At 38.2% G+C, this 24,513-nt stretch overlaps 1 protein-coding gene across 1 annotated transcript in view; it reads right to left on the bottom strand.

The window, feature by feature from the left end:
• Positions 1-2,706: 2,706 nt before the first annotated feature.
• Positions 2,707-24,513, bottom strand: part of LOC107585185 (gamma-aminobutyric acid type A receptor subunit gamma3) — a 90,996-nt gene continuing 69,189 nt past the window's right edge. The window contains exons 5-8 of the mRNA XM_016272093.1: positions 15,051-15,188; positions 9,978-10,130; positions 5,744-5,949; positions 2,707-3,213 (exon numbers count right to left, since the gene is read on the bottom strand). Of these exons, the coding sequence (XP_016127579.1) occupies positions 2,935-3,213; positions 5,744-5,949; positions 9,978-10,130; positions 15,051-15,188 (776 nt within the window). The 3' untranslated portion in view covers positions 2,707-2,934. The remainder of the gene's footprint in view (positions 3,214-5,743; positions 5,950-9,977; positions 10,131-15,050; positions 15,189-24,513) is intronic.

Genomic DNA, 24,513 nt, shown 5'->3' with positions numbered 1-24,513 from the left:
ATATATATATATATATATATATATATATATATATATATATATATATAATCTATCAGTATCTACTCACCCTCATGTCATTCCTAACTTGTATGATTTTTCTTATTTTAAAAAGCACTAACGAATTTTATTGTACGAAAAAGTGCAGCCTTGACATTCTTCCATTCCTTTTGTATTCCATAAGTGGGAAATCTAATGTACAGTATATGAGTGTGAATAAAGGGTGACAGAATTTTACTTTTTGAATGAACTATCCTATACAGCAGGGGTCGGCAACCTTTTCGGCATGACATGCCACTTTGAATTTTTCTGGTTAACCACTGTGCCAATACCACCCCCATCCCTCCCCCCTTTTTAATGCATTCTGTATTTATACAGTACATACATTTTTTTTAAATGATACATTACAAAAAACAATATTTGATTTTCATGCAAATAGTTTTTAAAGATTTTTTCATAAATTGTTTTAAACTTCTCAAAAGTTTCTTGAATAACAGATATACAGTGTGACCTTACTGAACACCACTGTATGTGTGTGTGTGTGACAAAGCCAATGCATTAAAACCGTTCAGTTTAATCACTGTTCTATATTAATGCGCTGCTTTAATTGATGCGCGCGCACACACCACTCGCACACAGAGATTGCGCTGTGCAAAAAGTAACATTCAAGCTCATAAACTTCTTGTCAGTGCTGCTACGCGACTTTTATTCATCGATACTGAATCGCTACATTATATTTCTCAGCAACGAGGGGGTAAAATCGCAGTTTTTTAAGTAACTAAACTCAGTTTCCTTGTTTGTAGAGAGAGATGCAGACGCACAAAATTCACACATCTCTCTCTCTCACTCAAAATGGCCACTGTATGTGTGTGTGTGTGACAAAGCCAATGCATTAAAACCGTTCAGTTTAATCACTGTTCTATATTAATGCGCTGCTTTAATTGATGCGCGCGCACACACCACTCGCACACAGAGATTGCGCTGTGCAAAAAGTAACATTCAAGCTCATAAACTTCTTGTCAGTGCTGCTACGCGACTTTTATTAATCGATACTGAATCGCTACATTATATTTCTCAGCAACGAGGGGGTAAAATCGCAGTTTTTTAAGTAACTAAACTCAGTTTCCTTGTTTGTAGAGAGAGATGCAGACGCACAAAATTCACACATCTCTCTCTCTCACTCAAAATGACCATATTTGAGTAGTTTGCATCACTGGATATAGCTGTCGGTCATTTAACATTTCTATCGTAAAACATCAGACTAATATTAATGATTTGCAGCTTCATCTTACCTAGCTCTCTATCAACGTTAAACTGACGCTTCACACTCTGCTTCTGTGAACAACAGTAAACCCCGCTTACTTTGATTTGATTGGCCATCTCAGTCATTTTGACATTGACGAGCGCTGTTAGACCGCTGAGGCTTTGATCTGAAGCTCCTAGTAGCGCAGTAGTGCAGTGGTCGCGCACGCATCCGTAGACTAGCGCAAGTTAATTCTCATACTTTAATAGTATTTATAGCTCATAACAGGCTGTGTGACTATGATACGTTATTACCTCAAAATGTACGTCAGTATAGATGGCTCCACTATAGATGGCTCATGCAGTTTTCCCTATTGCTCGCCTGCCAGCAATTATCCATCTGCATGCCACTGTTGGTTGCCGACCCCTGCTATACAGTATATGCAGTGATACCCAGCCTGCACGTGTTAAATGTATTGCCATATCATAGGATGGGGCTGTAGATACAAGTCCAAAATCATAAAATTGGTAAATAATACAAATGTGTTCATGACGATCCAGAGATTCTCACTTTCCTTTGGGTGTAGACATGGACAGCAACTATTGTGCCAACTCAGGCTGGACTGAAGGGTGAGAATCTATGGAACTTAAGATCCGTTCTATACATGCACTTTTTAACGAATAGATTGATGCTAATAGATTTTAGACATTTCAAAATAAAATATTATCTACTATATAATATATATTGATTTATTCTTTAATTAACCTCTCTTTTGTGTGGAAAAAAATATGCAATAAAAATCTAGAAATATAGGCAAACATTTGCAGTCTACATACTAATTAATATTCCAAATATTTCAAAATGGATCTACTCTCTTGTCATTATTGTGCTGATTCAGGGTAGAGCTTAATACTATCATATAACATGCAGTGACAATGGGATTAGATGTGTTGAATGTATCAAAATAATGAATGACTATAACTAAAGCTCGAATAAACTCCAACAGAAAACCATCAGCAGTCAGTCAAGACCAGATGATGCTCCTGCCATCATTTCTAAGATTTATCTGCCTGATGGCTTCTCCTCCAGTGGAAGGCACTATAGATGGCTCTGAAAGCTGCGCTTACATGAAAGCCACTCTGGTTTTGACTGATAGCTAGATGACAGGTTTCCATTCAAGTGAACGATCTACCAGGATTGTAAGAGACACTAAAAGTCAGAGGGTCACATGCTATGCAAGGCATTTTTTTCTCACGCTGTCTTGGCCTAAGGATTTTTCACACCTTGACTTCTTACAGCTGCTCTCTCACCCATAAAAAGACGAGATTGTGTGAGAGGAACGTTGTGAATCTTTTTTTCCCTGGTACCTGAAGAACAAAAGGCAAAGGTCTCTGCCAGAGAATTGCAACCACTTAAAAGAGCTTGTGGCAATATCCTTCTTGACCATATAAAAACAGCCTGGTTTTAAGGGTTTTGATGTATCTGCTGTATTTTTCGGTTCCTGTAGCATTGTCTTATTTTTCATTTTCATCTTCTACTGGAGAAGTCCTTGAATCACCACAGCTCAACTCTGATAACCGGTCTCCACTTTTATTTTTACCCTACTTTGAAAAGTCCTGGTTCAGTCTGTTCTTCGTGTCTGCTCTGACAGAACCAAAAGTCAAGTTCTTTGTGTCGTGAGGTGTGTGGGATCGCTAAAGATACAAGTAGCCTACCCAGTAGACAACATTGAACAATAGGAACGAGGTGGGAAAGAAGACACGCGAGTATGCATCAAGTTCCAAAATGTCTATATGCACACGGCCCTTTCGCCACGCTCCATCTTTGCACTCTTCATAGCAGCAGAAGAAACTCTGGCAGTCTTTTCCATCTAGGCACTCATAAACACAGGCATCATCAAACTCCTGCCAGTACATGGAGTTGTTGAGCGTGATAACTGTGGGAGGAGGACCCACATCCAGTACTGAGTAGTTCTGTTGGACAAAAACAACATCCTTTTAGAATTTTAAGGGCTCTTGTTTTGCAGTATGCATCCAAAAAAAACTTATTTTGAGTGAATGGAAATCATCACTGGAGTCCTAAATTTGGATGAGTTTTGCATGTACTGTATACAAAATTTCACCCAAAAGAACAACATGTTTAGCTGAAGTGCATCTAATCTATGCCGTGAGCAAAACAAATCCTTCAGAGTGGGCTGTCAATCAAAACATAAGATCATGGTGGCTTCTAAGAGATTCCCACTCACTTGAACTAACAGCGTTCTCTCTGGTGGGCAAGTCAAGTGCAGCATCGATTTCTCATGGGCAGGTACGATGACCTTAAAATCTGAGCATGGTTGTCTAAATCCTTCCTCTAAACCCTTCTAGACCACACACCGAAAACTCTCCAGCAGTTTCCTGCCACTTATTCCCTGTTATTCATCTCATAATTGTGACATAACTAGCAAAGCATGGTAATTACAGCACTGAAAGATAATCTATGTGAGATCACCTATAGGGTAATATTTGTTTTGTGTAAAATTGCTATGGTAATTATCTGTGCTTCTCAGCAGAGATAAGATCTAATCAAAATGAGTGATCGGCGAGCGAGTGGGAAAATTTCACCTGCGGAGACTGCCACCGGAGAAACACAATGAATAAAAAGTAAGATGTGCTTGCTCAACCATAATTTAGCATCACATAACACACATAGACAAATACTTACAACGTCAGCCTAATGAAATCATATTTCCATACCATACCATCTGGAGAGATTGCCTATATCAAACATGCGAAAAGGCACTTCTGTCTGCAAAGACGGGATAGTATTAACACATCACTATATTGTTATGAAAGTATAACAACGATAGATTCTGCCTATCAATTCACACTGAATAGATATTTAATGTATTTGAAAGGGGAAACTAACGATTTAATGATTTACCATACATGTCAATACCAGATTACTTGATTCACATTGGTCAATCATGGCTGTATGTATGTATGTATACACACCACTGTTTCCAACATTCATAATAATTGTGATAATATTTCACAATATTACTGTTTGTACTGTATTTTTGATCAAATGCAGCCTTGGTGAGATATATATAAGAGATATTTGCACAAGAAACATTTTTTAAATCTTATGGACTCCCAGACTTTTGAACAGTACTGTGTGTGTGTGTGTGTGTATATATATATATTATGTATATATATATATATATAAAGTGTTCAAAAGTAAAAGTAAATATATAACCTCTTAAGACCCAGAAAAATATATTAGGAAAATGTTTTGTATTTTTTCATGTCATTACATTATTTATAACATTGGGATTTAAATTTTTTTTTTTGAAAATGATATTTCATTTATACAGTATGTTATGCTATGTCCCCGGTAGAGGACACCGGGACTCAATTTGAATAAATAAATAAAAAACATGAATGAACATGCATAGGCAAAAACAATAGATTTTTTTTAAATCACCAATTTTTAGGTTTCAGGATTTTTTTTATACCAAACTTTGTATAAATATGATTCTCAACTGTTGTAACAGAATGATTTGATATACCATTTTTCTTTATGCAAAATGTGTGTAAAATGGCCATAAACGGGTTTTCCCATTATATACAACGTATCTATAAACTGTATCTAATTTGCATATTAATGTGTTTTTGGGGCAACATGTAATGAAAAAATAAAGTGTAATAATGGGAGTAACAATTGACAAGATTTTCACAATAATATATAGTATTTCATAGGAATATTGAAATATATTTTCGTTCCCTATTCATTTGTTGTGTCTCCCAAAATGCATAATAAACATGCTTTTAGTCCCGGTGTCCTCAACTGAGGACATGTATGAAATCAACGTTCTGTTTCGTAACAAAAAAATCATATTTTGATTTGAGACAACATAACATTTTCCTGAGATGTTGATTTAACAGTTTAAAAAATAGATTTAAATGATAACTACAAAATATGATCATATTTCCATAAGAGTGTTACATTTGATCACTAAATTAATGTCAGCCATTTTTGAAGAGCAAGGAGAGGAAGTGGTCATGGTGAAACATCCAAACATTTGGTATCTCTGAAAAGACCTGAATGTGCTCTTTACAGGACATCCGTGGCATGTATAGTCTCAAAGAAATGCACTAAAATATAATGTCCTCATATGAAGACGCAGGGTCTCAGGAGGATACATTTAATAATTACTGCTAAACCCTACTATTGCTACTTTAATGTCTCTTATATTATTACACATTCTCTTTCATTTCAAGCCAAAGCACATTGATGCTGAATTAAAAATGATTAGCTGAATGTATTAAAAATGTATTCATTTGAATATAAAGTCCTCAGTATTCATTTTAATATAAATAATGGACATGAAACCTTTGAAAGATTGCTAGAAACTCAGGAGCCCTCTGTTAGAGCAAGAAAACGAAAGCATCCCACACATATTGTTTGAACAGGATGCATAGTTTTCTCCTAACTTGAAATGATTCAGAATATGGTGCTCACCGATCTTTTCGTCTTGTTGCAGGTTGGTCTGCGACTGCGAGCGCTGTAGGAGTAATAATTGAGTGTGGCGTACTCCATGAGAGCAGCAAAAACAAACAGGAAACAGACAGTGACGAAAAGGTCCATTGCTGTGACGTACGAGACTCTGGGTAGTGATGTCCTTGCCACCGTGCTGAGCGTTGTCATGGTTAATACTGTTGTTATTCCTGCATAACCAAAAGAGGATATTAGATGGAAAGCCTGGTAACAAGGGAAATGCCTGCTAATGAAAAAAAATAGCTAAATCATCTAAAGTGTATGCTGACATTGTTAGCATGTGTAAAATGTAGTTTGATATCTCTACTGAATACAAAATACTGTTACTTTTTGGCTCTAAGCAAATTATGGGATGCCATTGCGCTGAGCAGACCTGATTAAGTTCCATCTAAGACTCTATTGCTCTGGTTGCAGTCGGACAGGTGTAATACAATAGCTGTGTTCTAAAACCTAGGAAGCTGCCTCACTAGGGTGCCTATCTAGTGCAGTATCCTAACTGAAAAGGAACCGACTTGAAATGCTCTACATAGACAGGAATTTAAAACAGGCAATATGAGAGAAACTAATGCAATACTTTAACCACCACCATAAATCACCAAAACAGCAAATTATTGATAGTATTTTTAACTGAAAGAAAAACAACAACACTATTATGTCTTTAATGTAGTTTTTTTCGTTCAATCTGACGCATGTCCAGATGCCCAAGTCATTCTCTTGTATTTAATAGGAACAGAGGCACTTGCAAATTAAAAAAATGCCACCCACACAAACACCTAGGATCTCAGAAGCGTGTAGACATTCTTAGCTCCACTCTTGCATGGTCATTTAGAGTTGCTTCAGAGAACCAGTGACTGTGCTCCTGTTTTGTAAGGGTTTCTATGGAAACAAGTAAGCTTCATCTATTTCAGACAGAAATTTCGCACTCCATTCCTTTTTCCTCTGCCGTTGCTGGCTACGGTGATTAACTTCACTAGTTAGACTGACTTCCCCTGATACAGTGGCACTTAGTTAAATGACTGCCTGTCTGAGTCAGAAAAGCTTGTGAATGAAATATGCGTTTCAAAATGGAACTCTTTCCCGAACTGCTTGGCTCCATTTTAGCCTCATTAGTTCTCTCGTCTGTTTTTGCGATGGATAAGAATGACATAACAACTCTCTGGATATTTAAATGACTGTAATGCTGTACTTATTGTACTTATCAAGGCTGTTGGTTTGGTTGGTTTTTACACTAAATTTGCTCTTCCCCTACTAAATTCCCCCCCTTTTTTTTTATCTTTTCCAACTATTCAAAAGTGATGCATTTTAAATATGAAAAAATATGCATATAAAATAACATTTCTGTGAACAGATTTCTGTTTCTAATTATTGGTGTTTTTAAACACTCTATAGAAATTAATTATTATATATTATATGTATATCTGAATAATATTAATTGAAAGAATCCTGGAAAAACAGTTCCCACAAAAAAATTTAAATAACATTTTCAATGATCATAATAAGACATGTTATTGAGCACCAAATTAGCTAATTAGAAAGATTTTTGAAGGATGGACACGTGGAGTAATGGCTGCTGAAAAAGTTTACATTGCTATCATATCACTACTATAACATTGTGTCTTTACTGTCAGTTCTGGCCAATTGAATGCATCTTTGCTGATTAAATGCACTAGCTATCTTCATGACCCCAAACTTGTAGTGCATTTTTATTATTATAATTTTTTTTTATAATAATTCTAATAATTCTAATTCTATTTTTTATATATAATTAGAATTTTATTGAAATGGGTATCTGTGTGGAAAATACTGATGTACACTCTCAAAAGAATTCTATGTGGACTGACCTATAAAATTACATTAATTTCTATAACTAAATATAAGCAAGTAGAATGTCATAATAAATTATACACACTACATATAAACTACATGGACGCTCTCTTTTAATTAACAGGTCTCACTATTTTAGTTAAATCCACTAACAGGTATATACAGTATTAAGCAAATATAATTTTTTTAATGGGCATCCTAACGCCTCTATGCACAAGGCAGGGAATACAGACGAAACTGACTGCCTAAACCTGAACACCACTGTGACATCAAGACCTCTGGGAAAAATTTGAACAATGATTGTGCCCAACATCAGTGCCTGATCTCACCCGTGCTCTCACGTCTGAATGGGAGCAAATCCCAACAGCCATGTTCCAACATATTGGAAAGACTTCCCAGCAGATACATGCTATATAACACACACACACACACACACTCTTAAAAATAAAGGTTCTTTATTGGCATCATTGGTTCCACAAAGAACCTTTACCATCCAAGGAAACTTTTCATTCCACAAAAGGTTCTTTACAGTGGAAAAAGGTTCTTTAGATTATTAAAATGTTCTTCACATTAAGAATTTTTTTTTCTTTTAAGAACTGTTCACTGAAAGGTACTTTGGGGAACCAAAAGTTCTTCTATGGCATCTCTGTGAAAACTCCCCTTTGGAACCTTTATTTTTAAGAGTGTATGCCCATGGTTTCAAAATAAAAAAGCACATGAGAGTGTACTGTTTGGCCATGTATTGACTATGAACAAAAGCAGTTAATTTATAGTACATTATAGTTACCAAATGAATTTTCAGGTTTGGCAACAAAAAGTTGCTCCAAAAGACAGACTGTCCACCCTATATTTGAACCCTCCCTATTCTTCTGGGTTCTATCTTAGTCACATCCTTTTCTAACCTGACATTTCCACGGCTGTGAGCCCAAGCCCTCTCTCTCTCCCACATTTTATCTCAGCTGCCTTTCTCTCTGGACTTCATCGATCAACTGGACGCCTGTAAAGCAAATCTCTACTCTTTCTCCTACTCCCTTTCTTTCCACTGAAGGTGTAATGACTTCTTTTGTCAGACAGATTAATTGCATTCATCCTTCTTTTTCTTCTCAGAGTATGTTGCCAGTTTATTTCTTTTCTTCCAAACATAGATTGTGCAGGGCTCTGGCCTTTTCTTCCAGTTTTCTTAGCATTTAGCTATAGGATATAAGATAGCCAATTTATGTCAATCTAGGATCCTGTTTTTTTGACCATCACTGATCCTGCTTGTTAGCTTGAGAATACTCAGTGGAAACACCATCTCAGGCCACACTGATCTGTGGTGTGTTCAGAGGTAATCAAACAAGACAGACTAAGAGTGGCAAGCTAATCAAGCTACATCATGAGACAGATTAAAAGCCTTTCAAAATTATGTTGCATGATACTTTACATGCCGATCTCTCATTGAACAATATGAGGATAAATGAAAAGAAATAACATGGTCTAAACAAAGCCACTAAAATAAAAGAAAAACTACAGGCATAGCTAAAGTTAGTTGATAAAAAAAGATGAAAAATGAAAAAAGAAAAATTACCTTGACAAAAGGGACATTTACCAGGACAGGACATGGACTTAATCAAAGCAGGAAACTATAAAGAAATGAGTAAAGCCAACAAAAAAGCACATGAAGCGCTTTCATGAAACATGAAAGAAAGTGAACAAATACACACTAAAAAGAAAACAGATTTTCCTTTTATAAAAATGCATATGTAATAAAATATAAAGACAAATACTTTACTTTAACTGCCTTTCATTCTCATAACATGTGAACTTGGTTAATGAATAAAACAAACAGTTTATTAAATGAATAGTTCACCCAAAAATTTTTATTTGCTCACCTTCAGGTCATCCAAGATACAAATGAGTTTGTTTCTTCTTCAGAAAAGATTTGGAGAAATTTAACATTACATCACATGCTCACCAATGGATCCTCTGCAGTGAATTGGTGCCGTCAGAATGAGAGTTCAAACAGCTGATTTTACTTGTAACACAGAGTTTTTTGCTTCACAAGATGGTAACTGATAACTGAGTTGTTTGGATTACTTGTGGATTACTGTGATATTTTATCAGCTGTTTGGACTCCCAGAGCAGAGGATCCACTGTTGAACGAGAGATGTAATGCTACATTTCTCCAAATCTATTTCCAATGAAGAAAAAACTCATCTACTTAGATGACATGAGGGTACATTTTCATTTTTGGGTGAACTATTCCTTTAAATACCACAATTTTCTTCACAAACAGTGTATTTAATACTGCCTATTTAAAGACAAATAACCCAAACATCAAGTTGCACATGAATGAATCACACAAGTATCAGGTATCTGTATTTACTGCATGTACCTAGTGCTGTTCTGGCTGGAGTTGCATCTTTTTTGATCCAAAAGGAGACCCAAGAGAGAACCACAGTAAGTATGCAGGGGATGTAGGTCTGAATTGTGAAGTATCCCATTCTTCTGCTTAGGTCAAAATATACAGTCATCACCACATAGTCACCTGGAAAGAGGGAAAAAATGTGTGCATGAGTATTTTTAATATATAATATATTTTATTTATAACAAACAAAAACAATGCTATCTCAAATAGATGGTTTAAAATTACTAAGTATACAATACATGTACTGATGAACTGAGTGTAATACTTCCGAAATGTGAAAGTCATATTGCCTTTATATTTTCTTTGAAAAGCCCTCCTGTCTGTTTTCATTTTTATATTTTTTTTGTAAGAGGCTGGCCATGACCTTGAAAATATCCTGGCACTCTGATTTAATAGCAATGCTTTAGAATTTTTCTCTCTTCTTTATTGACACTTGTAATCCAGATATCAAAGCTATTTTTAAGTATTCAGATGAAATAGTAGGGACATATCTAAAAAGTATAGAAAAATGCTAAATGCAAAATCTCTGTTCAACGCATTCTATAGCTATGCTATTAGCGATGCTAATATACAGTATGATTAGCCTTGTACTTGCACAAGTTTTAAAATGTTTGAAACCATCTTGCTTCTTTCATGTTGCACAGATATTGTGAACTTTGTCTTTCAGTCATCATTACTGTTTTGTCTGGAGGCCTAAACAAAACCTTTTCACTTTTCATTGCAGCCTACAGAAGTTTTTTTCTTCATACAGTGATAAACAGGTCACTATCCATTTTCACAGGCTGAGAATAAACAGTGTGTGAAATGATAGATAGAACGAAACATGGGAACTTCGAACTGCGTCCTCTAGGGGTCGCTATGGGGAATGCCTCGTCGTGACCCGTGTCTGAAGCATACATTGAAAAAACACCAACAACATGTTGGGGTTTTCCATCTCGCGATCGTCGGCTGTGGACGAGAGTGAGCCGCTGGAGGATGATGTTATTTCGTTACCATTGTCTGATCCAGGGGCCAGTGCTCTGCTGGGTTCGGCCCAGCAAAAGCAGGAAATGTCTGAGGAGGGCAAAGAAGCTGAGGCTGAGCCTTCCCAATCCTCCTGCCCTGCATATGATGAGCTTTTGAAAATTATGGATCGAGCCGTTTTTTCCTCATGCATCCATCGATTCCAGCATACGAGTTATGCCAACATCGAGGCGATGAGCGAAAGCAGTTATGATAAGATGCCTCTATAGAGAGACGCTGGCCAGCTCTATCTCTCTATGGGTGAGACGTCCTCTTTTAAGACTCCCTCCTTGACATCTCGCTCTAATGCCAGGGCATACGTAGCAGCAGCAAGTCGGGCTGTCCCTTCATTGCACACGATGGTGATGCTCCAAGCATATCAGGCTGAAAGACACGGAGGGACATCTGTGGGTGAACCTAGCAGATATTGGGAAAAAAATAGAGGGGCTTTCTTCTCTATGCGCCGGTTTCGCCTTCTGTATTTTTGGTATCTCCGTTGAGATGGAGGTCGAAAAGTTCAGGGAGGCAAAGGTGCGCTCAGCGGCCTTCACGAAGGTCCAGGTCTGAGCCCGAACAACCCAGGGGTCCTGGCCCGTCTCGGTTTGAGGATAAGAGATGGGCACAGAAGGCTAGTGTTGCGGCTCGCGCTCCTCCCCCGCCCGCGTGTAGGGGTAGGAAGAATCGTGGGTCAAAGGAAGGTAGGTAAAAGACCTAAGGGATGTGATCCAGACAGGGCGTCAGCGGTTTTGTCCGGATCAGAGTGATACCTCAGTAACTACTCATTTTCTTCGGGGGTCATTACAGTCTCCTATGCTGGACCTATGATGTTTGGTTGGTTCTATGGCTTCATAGTGACCACCTTCCTGAGGGTCCGGACCAGAGGCTTCTTCGGACGGGGCTCCGACGTTGGGAACCATGGTGTGTGAGTACGATCCATTTCTAAATATATATATATGTGTGTATTTAATGCGCTGGTGGTTGTGTGTATAATCCTTCTGCTAGCTTTCTTTGCAGTGTTTCCCGGGACCTCTGTGTTTCTGTCCTTTTTCTAGGGTAGATCCTCGATGAGCACCCCCTCTGCTGGGTTCAGAAACCAGGTGCTCGACTTACAGTGTTTATTTTCCGGCACGGCACTGCAAAAATTTCCTGGACGTCCGGGCTGGGCTTATGCTTTCAGGCTGCCCTGTCTGGTCTACCGTATCTAGGTCGCCCTGAGGGGCCTCCCGATCACCAGGACATCTCCTCTTGCTGAGGCATCGAGCGGGAATATAGGTGGCATTTGCGAGAACCTTCTTGTGTAATGCTGTCTCAGGCAGTGCTCCCCTCACCTTAGAGCTATTTGAGCTTGCCTCTCCTGTTTGGCTCAGTACATCCGGGTATCTGTGAGCAGATGCTTGGAAAACTCTTGAATCCATACTATGGTAAGTGCACACGTAAAAGCTTTGCGTATTTAAAAAAAATCCACTTAAGTGGTAAGTGTGCACGTTATGCTTTGCCCACTTTTCTGAAATCCTGTATGGTAAGGGTTACGCGTTATTAGCCTCGTTCCCTTTCTCTGAGTTGGTTTAGACCCCGGTACCTTGGGTTCCACTCAACTAGTGTGTCTCTGTCGACACACTCTGGAAGCATCGCTCCCCTCACCATTTAGGGTTATTGTGAGCATGGTGCTTTCTTTCGAGTGTTTCATTCTCTCTGAGGAGTTGGATTCCTCGCTCCATGGGCGGTTCTTGTGGTAGTGCTGAGCAGTGCTCCCCTTTTATCAAAGGGTTACCTATGAGCATGCTACTCCTTCTGAAATTCGGAGTTCTCCTCTCACGTGAGAGTTGAGTTCTCTGTTTTTCTCAGAGCACCTGGAACCAGCAGCATCAGGCAAACTAGACCCTTCCTCTGCCTCTCTGATGCGCTGAGTTTTTTGGCTAACTTGCAGTACACTTACCCTTCTGATTCTAACAATCGCGCTGTAGGTCGAGCCTCCTCTCGTTTGAGAACTGGGGGTGTTGATCCCTCAGCTAAATAACTGCTAGCTGTTCCAGCATTGGAACATGCTGTAGGTCGAGCGCCCTCTCGATTGAGAGCTGGAAGCTTGTTCCATCAGCTACAGATTTACTGCTAGCCACTCCAGCATTATAAGCCTTAGATCGAGTTGATGACTTCTCAAACATAGCGTTTTGGGATGTACCATTTCCATCTATGGGCTGCTCTTTTAGAGTACCACGAGGGCCCCTTAGAATGTTTTTTTAAATCCATGTTATGGTAAGTGTGCACGTAAGTCTTTGTACACTTTCTAAAATACACACTGTGTTAAGTTCGCACGCTAGTTCCCACGATAGTTCCCCGCTAGTTCCCTGCATTCTTTCTAAAATCCTGTATGGTAAGAGCTATGCGCGGCCTCGTGCTCTTTCTTGAGTGGTTTAAAACCCCGGTTCCGCCTTGGGCACCACTCCACCTATATATCCTTTGGATACCTACTTTAACAGGGTGTTGCTACTAGGGGTCTATTGAGACAGTTCCTTTAGTATATGCAGAGCGTGCGGTAGCCCCTGTGTGACAGGTCAAGACTTAGTATGATTCTAGGCTCTTGGTTTTATTCCCTTAAAGGAATCTATCTATTGAATCGCAGTGTCTCGTTCCCTACTCAGGGAACCATGGTTACATAAGTAACCTGAGACGTGTTCCATGCTATGCTGCAGTTCTCACATACAGACCTCTTGTATTGCTAATTTGAAATTGCTAGCCATGTTACAACATAACCTAATCAGCTTTTCGAGGTTGTAGTTCACGCCTTCATGGGAACACTTCTCTATCTAACATTAATGATATCTACATGTCACAGTCCTTTGAAAGTCTCTCTCTCTGAAAATAGGAAACATTACCGTATAACTTTGATTCAATACAAAGTCAATATAACATTGATTTGCACCAAAAATGCCATTCTCTACCATCCTAGTATAACAGATTTGGCATTTGAATATGAGGATATAAAATTTCTAGTTCAGTCCATTGACCATGTTCACACTAAGAGTTACAAAGCCCTGATAAAATATTGTCCAATTGTGCATGTACAGTAGTGCTTTAACTGAAGTGACATTTCAACTGTTTACAATCCTCTGACCCAGAGTTTTCAATCTTAATGGGGGTCCATTAATATACTGCAGGGGGTAACATATTAGAAAAACTGTATATACATTTCGATAAATATACTGTCAAGAAAAACAACCTCATATATCATTTATTTTTTTGCATCTATTGAGCATAAAACCATCATTAAACAAATGCAAATGTCTTTCTGCCACAAAATAAATAATGGTGCAATGAATCCAGGACATTAAAATCATGTAAAGGTAGTTGCTTGAGAAAATAGGTCATTGCTAGTTTAGCATAATTTAATAATGAGGAAGATATTATATTGAGCATTTTTATTCATGCTAGGTTGGATGAGAGTGGCTGCTGGGTTAGAAAAGTTTGGACTCAAAACTTCTAGCCCCAAAACATATAGATATCAAAATTTTATGGTCAGTTTTGTTTTAATTTATACTATTTTACTGACCATTATATAAATCAAAAGTGTGAGTAAATATACTATTACAAAAGATTTCTATTTAAAATAAATGTTGTTCATTTGAGCTTTTTATTCATCATTTAATAAACCTTTTCACAGTTTCCACAAAAATATTAAACAGCACAACACTGATAATATTAAGAAAGGTTTCTTAAACCAAATCAGCATATTAAAATGATTTCTGAAGGATCATGTGACACTGAAGACTTTGCCATAGCAAGAATGAATAACACTTTTAAATATATTTAAATAGAATATATGGTTATTGTGAATTGCAATAATTTTTCACAGTATTACTATTTTACTGTAATTTTGATCAAACTCAAATCAAAATGCAGCCATTGATCATAAGAGACTTTTGAACCTTCTAACAATTCTCTTCATCAGCAGCCAAAAAAGAATCATACTTTATTCATAATCAAACTCCTATTAGATCCAATTAATAGAGCAAAAGAAAAAACAACAACAACAACAATTACCTGCTGTTGTCTTGATTATGTCTGTGGTGTTTCTCAGGCCCATGAAGTCGAACTGGTAAAGTCTCCATGACTTCTGATCTGCTGCCTGCACCGAATTCTTTCTCCACTTGTAAATCATTTCATCTCGTGGGTATCCATCTGTAATTACACAGAGCATAAGCCAGTGACCCCTAGCGCCCCCTTTCACTTATGATGGATGCCTGAGTGCAGCCCAGTGTCAGGCATCGAACTGCAGCATTTGTCTCTAGCCCAGAGTATGCTAATAAAATGCACATCACAGGCACAAGGAAGACAAAGGCATAGAGAGAGAGAACACGTAAATGAGAAGTTTGGTTCGATTATACACTGTATCCATCTTGATGCTGACACACAACCTTGAGATGTATGTCTCTAGCGTACAACCTGTGGCCCAGAAAACAGATTTGAAACAGCGGTCTCTTGAGCCTTTGGAAGTCTAATCTTAGAAATGATCACTGATGCTACTCTTGCATTGATTATCCATGTCTCATAAGTACTGCTAAGTGGATGATATTTCACGCCTTAAAGGGATAGTTCACCCAGAAATGAAAATTTGTCATGGTTTACTCACCCTTATGTCGTTGCAAAACTGTATGACTTTCTTTCACAAAAATTGAATTTTTGAAGACTGATTTCACAAAAAGATGCATGAGTCTACTAAAGCCTTTAAAGATACTATATTAGCATCCACATTCTGTTTATTATAAGCCTCACTGCAGTTGTCATCTGCCACTTAAAATGCTCGAGCCCTTTGTTTGTTAATGAATCAGTGTCATGTTTATTGTAACTGCATGCCAAAAAGTGATTGATTTGAATTTTTCAAAATTAAATAAAATAAGAAATTTACACAGGTTCAGAAAGACATGAAGGTAAGTAAATAAATGACAGAGTTTTAATTTTTGTGTTAACTGTCCCTTTAAGCAGCAAGAGTGCTGGTGTTGAAGCCACTTATATTCTACAATGTCCAAGAATGGTCCAAGACTTTCTAATATTTCTTAGAGAGTATTGTTTGATAAGTGAGTGGAAGCACTTCATTCAGACACTGTGATTAATAAAACAGCACAATTAGATTTCCACACAAATACGTATTAATTCCATTGAACACACAATGACCTGTGCTGTTAAATGGTAATCAAGCCTAATAGCCATCTGAGGTAATTGTCATTCTCTTACCAGATTAAAAACACTAAATGAGGAAAAAGATAAAAGATGCTTTTTGAATAATTGAATTTCATTAACATTTTCCTTGGTCTATGCAGAGGGCATTTAAGTACCAATAAAGATGTTCTTGACTACAAACAGTTGACATTTTGACCAGCGAATAATACAATCAGATACATTTTTAAAACATATTTTGAGCTTTTTTTACCTGTTTAATATTGCTTAAAAATTTAATGATGGTCATAAAGGGATAGTTTACCCTGTCGTGACTGGGGTCCAACAACATTTGACCAAATTTGATTTAGATTCACAGTATGGACCAAAACAACATTGAGAACTGAATTGAATATGCAATAATACACAAAACAAGAAAGTGTGTAATTTTATTTCTACACTGTGCAATACTACTACTGTGTATTTTGGAAGAATACTAGTGTTAATTTAGCCACAGACAGTGTTTCATAAACACCTGTTGGACATCCATTAAATTCACATTCATATTAATTGGCACTAGCAAGAAGGGTTAAAGGAAATGAAAAAATAACTTTATTAATTGGCACAGAAATAAGCTGAAAAATCCTCGTCCTCACCCTGGATAAATCCTGTTGTGCCATCCCTGTGAACTGTGAGAAATAATTAGTAGTATATTGTATAAAGTTTACAACAACTTGGCTCAATCAGCCATAAAGAGGTTGCAAAGGAACAGCAAAATGGTTTCAATTAAAATTCTGTGTACACAATAGTAAAATAGATGCAGCCTCCATAGATGTATTTTAGGGGTACCAGGAGACCAGAGCTGAAATTGTGTTATCATTGATTGAGTGTCTGAACCTATCAAATAGAATGGTTTCATAATCTTATAGTTGGTATTATTGTTTGGTAGAATGGCAAACAATAGCTATAATTAAACTAAAATCTGCTGACTGAAACACATTTAGTGGTATACAGGTCCAAATGAATACTCACCAAGTGCCAAATTCAAAATAAAAAAATTGGCTTTGGCAAGTAAATAAATTTAATTAATATTCATTTGGATGGACTTCACGAGAAACTAACTGCTAAATAAAAGAATGGTTTAAATTGCAAGAACAATAGTGTGACCCTGATGTAAATCACTTGAGTGAACCAAATTAAAGACATGCAATACTGTGCAAAAGTTAAAATCTGCTTTGGGGTGCCAGTATAGGAAATATAAATTTTTATCAAATCGATTATATGCACATATATATACAATATATACATGGCCTCTGTCAAACTCTAAATGCCTTGCTAGTGAAACAACTTGCCTTTCAATCATATTGTTGAACTTCTTGTTCCGCAGACATTATAAAAATAACCTGCTGTGTCTGGCTTGATGCCACACTTCTGTTCTCCTTACATCATATTCAGTTCATTTGGGTGGAAGTGGAGATCTTTTTATATTTCTTTTGATAATTATCCATGGGCAGTGTCAAAGATACACTCCTGGTCCATTTCATCCCAACAGTTGCCCTGCCACCCTCTGTCTCCGTCTCTCCCATTTGCATTGTCCTTGGTTCATTATTGTATAACCCTTAGGTCATGTTGGGCTAAAGGGTACAAGCAAATTCCACTTAATCAGAGGAAAAAATAGCCATCGCCATGGGAACCAGAACCATCCATTGGCCTCAGTGGGTGAAGAAAGGGGCGCTGATGAATCACAGTATGCAAGAGCTTCCCGTGATGGTGGAAAGATTGGCAGCGGGAGGAAGACTATGTGATTTAAACCTAATAGGGTGTGTGGAGAAAGCCTTGGTAGCACAACAAATAACTTTGTAATTTCATCATTCATCAACAAAGGAGGTTACTATTGATTTGTGAAGGACTAAATGCGAGCCATACATTTCAGTTTGTACATCCTGCCTCTGTCCGACACATCGGATGAGAATGCCATGGTTAGGTGGGCAAAAAAGATTTATGGCTCATCTTATGACCCGCATAAATACAATCAAATAAGAAAAGAATAAACAGATTGATCCATGTTTAAAATTCAGTGATTTGACACACACACACACACACACACAGGTTTGTTTTTGTGAAAAGTGGGGGCATCCCATAGGCGTAATGGTTTTTATACTGTACAGACCGTATATTCTATTACCCTACACCAACCCTACCCCTAAACTTCCCCCTTACAGGAAACGTTGTGCTATTTCAGATTTTCAATACACTCCATTCTGTGTGATTTATAAGCGTTTTGAAAAGTGAGGACATGGGGTAATGTCCTGAGAAGTCACCTTCTCCTTGTAATACCTATGTCATACCTCTGTCATTATACAAATTTATGTCCTCATTTGTCACAAAAACACGCGCACACACACACACACACAGGTTTGTTTTTGTGAAAAGTGGGGGCATCCCATAGGCGTAATGGTTTTTATACTGTACAGACCGTATATTCTATTACCCTACACCAACCCTACCCCTAAACTTCCCCCTTACAGGAAACGTTGTGCTATTTCAGATTTTCAATACACTCCATTCTGTGTGATTTATAAGCGTTTTGAAAAGTGAGGACATGGGGTAATGTCCTGAGAAGTCACCTTCTCCTTGTAATACCTATGTCATACCTCTGTCATTATACAAATTTATGTCCTCATTTGTCACAAAAACACGCGCACACACACACACACACACACACACACACACACACAGCTTATGTTCTTCCACCTTACAGCCTTCTATAGCAGGATTTTGTATTTAGTAACTGACCATTGTACTTAAAAAAAATGTTTTATAAACCTTGTGAGTCCTGTCCACACATGAGGTGCTCTATCAGGTTTTTATCGGTGCAGGACTAGAGCACAATACTATTACCGTCAATGCAGAGCTGGCTGGTTTGCTTTCGTGCCTGCTGAGACTGGCTAAAATCAGACAGGATACAGAGACAGTCAGACCCTGAATGGACACTGTCAGAGTTAAACTGCTTCCTTTCAAAATAATGGACAGTGTCAGAAACAACTGACATAGAACAGTAATCACTAAGATTTAGCGATGTTTTTGAAAGTAGTCACTTATTCTCACCAAGGCTGCATTTATTTGATCAATAATGCAGTAAAAACGGTAATATTGTGAAACAGTATTACAAAATTATTAAATTAACTGTTTTCTATTGTCTTCAGTGTCACATCCTTCAGAAATTATTCTAATATGATAATGTGCTCAATGTTGAAAACAGTTGTGCTGCTTATTACTAAATTGTGAATGTTTCATGAATAGAAAGTTCAAAAGAACAACTTACAAATTAAATAAATGTAAAATTTTTAAGTCTTTACTGTCAAATTTGATCATTTAATGTGTAATGGCTGAAAAAGGATATTAAAAATATTAAAAATATTAAACTGTTTTAAACATTGACAATAATAAGAAATGTGAGCACCTAATCAATACATTACAATAATGAAGGATCATGTGACTCTGGAGACGGAAGTAACGGCTGCTGAAAATGTAGCTTTGCCATCACAGAAATAAATTACATTTAATTATTAAATATAATAAAACAGAAAAGTTAATATTTCTCAATATTACTATATTTTTCATAAAATAAATGCAGCATTGGTGAGTAAAAGAGACTTTCCAAAAAAAAAATCTTAAAAGATTTTTTTTAAAAAGTAAATATATTTTAAGTTTTGGTTTTATATTGGGTTTAGGGTCACAAGAATAGTATGTAATATTAATGACACTAATATGGTAAAATGCCAAAGATATATAAAAAGAGAATAATGACATAAACAACATACTTATATAACTTCTCATTGTGTCAGTATTTGAGATTATATATTAATAATTTTCAACTAAACATTGTCTTTATGAAAAGCAGCTCTAAATACAATTTTAAAAAATCAGCATGAGCTCTATCTTTTGTTATTTGATGAGCAAGTGTGTGTGTGTGTGTGTGTAGGGCGTGATACAGAGATGTGGGGAATCATCTAGCAGAGTGGAGCTTTATATTTCACAGACAAAAGCAGAGCGAGTAAATTCTTTAGTCACACATTTTTAAAGGCGATTGGCAAAATCATCTCCTCCTCACTCAATAATCAGGACAGCTACATAACATTAGCATGAATATGCACAGACACAAAGTCACATTCAGACCAGCTGAGACATGGGTAAAACAATGGCTTTAGTCAGGGTTGGTGTGACAGATTTGGCCTTAAGTACTAAAGAAGAAACTGAATATGATGGTGACTGAGGATGAATGGGAGTGTTTTAGACCTGCTAAAAATTGGGTGTCTCAGATAGCTGTGGGCCATGCAGAGGACACAAGAAGAAAAACAGTAAAAAGAGTAAACATTCAAAAAGGGAAAGATTGAAAGCTTTGAGGCAATAGACAACTGATCACAACCCACTCAGACAGTCAAACCTCTACAAAAACCAAAGGCAATTATGCTGAATTAAGCTGATGCAAATGAATCAGAAAAACACCCTGGCTGCAAAAGAGGTATCTTAATATCATCTTGGCTGCAAGAACTAGTGCAAATATAATATATAAAGTTATGTATATTCAGTGCCTCTTTCTGCTGGTTACATTGTTATACCAGTAGGTGGTGACAACTGACAAGTGACAAGTTAATAAGTGAATCATGGAATTATTAATTCTATTGATTCCTTCAAACATGCTGATTCATTCAGGAACAATTCAAGTGACTGGCAGAGTTCTGAATCACATACTAGCATACTACTCTGACTATTCCTGCCATATAAAAATACAATAAAAATAGTAAGAGTAATATGCATGTGGTTCCGAATTCACCAACACACTTGAGTGAGTCATTTAATTATTTACTCAACAGTTTCATTAAAAAATGCAAATTATTTTAGTGCTGATAGCCGTGTGGCCAGCACACGAGTTCGAATCTTGGTTCGTGGACCTTTCCTGATCCTGCCCCCTTCTCTCTCCCACTTCGATTCCTCTCATTATTCACTGTCCTATCAAGATAAAGGCCAAAACTTTTAGGAATAAAACACTGCCTGTGTGTTGCTCAGAGACAAGCTGCAGCTTTGTCTGGAACTATTTTTGTTAGAGGATCAAAAACAGACAAAGTAACTGGCATTGAGTCTAAAATGTAAGTTACTTAATATTCTTGTTCATTTAACTTGTGTAAAAGCAATATAACACTTACAATAAGACTGAACAAAGTTTTTGTTTAACAGTACATTACACAGGAAAAAGATTAGGTGGGAAGAAAATGCTGAATAATTTCCCTGCTTATTTAGATGGTAAACTGAGGTAAACATTTGCAAATGTGTACATTGGTAAAGGAAGTTAATATTTATATGGTAATATGTAATGTCAAACACTTTTGTTCACCCTTTTTTGACTGTGGAATTTCTAGCTAATGTTTATCTGATTTAAATAATAAATTCAAATGACTTCATGCTCTCAGTTCTCTGAAAAAGCATGTTGTTATGTGGCATAATATTACATTCCATTTCAAATGGCCAAATCCAAAACATAAAAACACTGACCTGTTCAAATCTAATCCTTACGAGTGATTGTCACCACTATTATTTGTGTAGTCTTGGCTCAGAAAAGCTGATATTAGCTGTGTCTCATTTAGAAGGCTGTGTCCTCCGGCGGTCGCATTCGAAGGCTGCATACGTCATCGAGGCTGTCTCATTTCAGAAAAGCAAGTAGGACACTCCAAATGCGACCTTCGAATGCGACCTTCTTTCACAAGAATTCGGAGGATGCATGAGGTGTATCCTTCGCTGCTACAGATAACCCACAATTCTTTGCGTCGCCGTGAACAACCGTTGTTAATTTGAAAAATGCCGGCGCCGGCAGATGTAAGGTACACACAAGCGCAGATGTGGTGTTTACAACTTACCTCAATTCGCCTCGGTAAAAACGGATAAACTTTGTTTTTAATATCCTCCTCCTTTTTTTCTCTAATAGATGCCTGCTGTATGTATGCTGCAGCTCCTCAAACATTGAACAAAATAAAACAAGTAAAACCATTTTTTTTTAATTACTTTCCAAATTTAGAAATAATTTTCCTTCATTTAAGTAGTGTGAGAGCGCAACAATGCTCTAAATGTGTTGGCATAGCAACGTGATACTTCCGGTTTCCTTTTCCGCCCATCCTACGAAGGCCATCTCGTTTAATTCTAGGTTGAGGACACTTCGTATCTGCATCCTACAGAGGATGCGACCTCCAGAGGATTTGACCTCCGGAGGGTGCAGCCTTCTAAATGAGACACAGCTATTGTCACAGAAACACCGGCTCTCTAACCACCACACAACGATCCCAATCACATTAATTCTGAATACCTGCACTCAATCAGCACACCCTCATAAGCCCCAGTATATAAGCACACATCTCAGTTCATTCTTTGTCTGTCCTCGATTGGGATACAGACTCTCTATCCCGTGATCTCCTGTATTCCAGCGAACTCTCTCTAGTTCTCCTACGAACGATCTTTGCTGAACTCGACTATCTCCTGGTATTACTCCTGTGACCAACTTATCTTGCTAAAGCTGAGCTTGTGTATATATCCTGACAGAAGGACAGACCAAGAAAGATGAATCCGACAGATCCCGATCCATTTAAGGAATCAGTCGAAATGATGTGAAGAGAACTCGCCGGTCCCACAGCTACACCCGCCGCCACGTCCATTCAACACTCTCCTTCTCTGATCATTGTTGCCAGTCCCATGGTCAATCCAGCGTCCTACTCTGGCTCGGTGGAGGATTGCAATGCTTTCTATTGTAGTGTTCACTGGCACTTGAAATGAAGCCACAGCGGTTTCCTACTGAACGTTCTAAGATCACGTATATTTATCTGTTAACAGGAAAAGCTTTGCAATGGGCAGAAACCATGTAGCATCAGTCTGGTCCAGTTATGCAATCATTTGACTACTTTGAGGCCCACTTCCGTGAGGTATTTGGACACCCCATAGGAGACTCCTCCATCTGTGACCAGTTATATCACATCCGTCAAGGGATGAGCTCCGTCTCAGATTATGCTCTGAAATTTCGAACCCTCGCTACCTCTAGTGGTTGGAATGAGCGAGCCCTGCTGACTACCTACCGTCAGGGTTTAAATCCTTCATTACGACTGCAACTGGCAATTTATGATATAAATTTGTCCAGAGTGTCTCACCGCATGCAAAGCTGCCTTGAAGAGACATCTGCCTTACAATCCTCTGCCACTCACCGCCGCATGCCAGAGAGACCGACTTCCCAGAACAAGAGTCTGAGCCTATGCAGATCGACAACACCTGCTTATCACCTGCTGAAAGGCGCTGCTGGCTGACCCAGAATCTCTGTCTTTATTGTGGAGCTGGAGGGCATGTAATCTCTTCATGCCCAATTAGACCACCACGGCCCTTGGTGAGTGCAATTACAAGTCTTTTTATAAAACTTTACCCTCTGACTACTACGGTTTCATTAATTACTGCCAACCATGTTACAGTTACCGCCCTCCTCGACTCTGGGTCAGCCGGTAACTTCATCTCCGGACAGCTCTGCAGGCAGCTCAACCTCCAGAAGACCTCTACTCTGACCCCGTACAAGGTCTTCCCTCTGCTATGGAAACCGCAGAGGCTATGTTCAACCAGGTGTTCAGAAATTTTGGTATCCCCGAAGATGCAGTGTCTGATCGTGGACCACAATTTATATAGTGTTTGGAAGGCATTCTTCTCCCTCCTAGGTGTGACCGTGAGTCTAACATCCAGATATCATCCTCAATCTAACGGGAAGACGGAGAGGAAAATCCAGGAGATCAGCTGCTTCCTGAGAACCTTCTGCCAAAGCCACCAGGAGTCCTGGAGCCAGTTTCTAGCCTGGGCTGAGTATGCACAGAATTCTCTCCGCCAGCTTGTAACCAGTCTCACACCGTTTCAGTGCATGCTCGGCTATCAGCCTCCTCTCTTCCCATGGTCAGGCGAGCCACCGGATGTTCCATCTGTCACCCACTGGTTCCAGGAGAGCGAGAGGGTCTGGGACGAATACTCATCACCACCTGCAGAGGGCTGTGCGCAGGTACAAGAGCTATGCTGATGTCCGTAGACAACCTGCTTCCACTTACCAACCCGGACAAAAGGTGTGGCTCTCTACCAGAGACCTGCGCCTCCCCTGCCGAAAACTGAGTCCCAAATATATTGGTCCCTTCCAGGTTGTCAAACAGATCAACCCCATTACTTATGAGTTAAAGCTACCCACACACTTCAGAATTTATCCCACTTTTCATGCATCCCTGCTTAAACCTCACCATCCTCCTATTTCTGTTTCCTCTACAGAGCCTGGTATCAGTGACGACCC

This window comes from Sinocyclocheilus grahami, unplaced genomic scaffold (genome assembly GCF_001515645.1).
Source record: "Sinocyclocheilus grahami isolate Dianchi unplaced genomic scaffold, SAMN03320097.WGS_v1.1 scaffold67.1, whole genome shotgun sequence".
Taxonomy (NCBI): Eukaryota; Metazoa; Chordata; class Actinopteri; order Cypriniformes; family Cyprinidae; genus Sinocyclocheilus; species Sinocyclocheilus grahami.
This window is presented reverse-complemented; position numbering and strand designations above follow the sequence as displayed.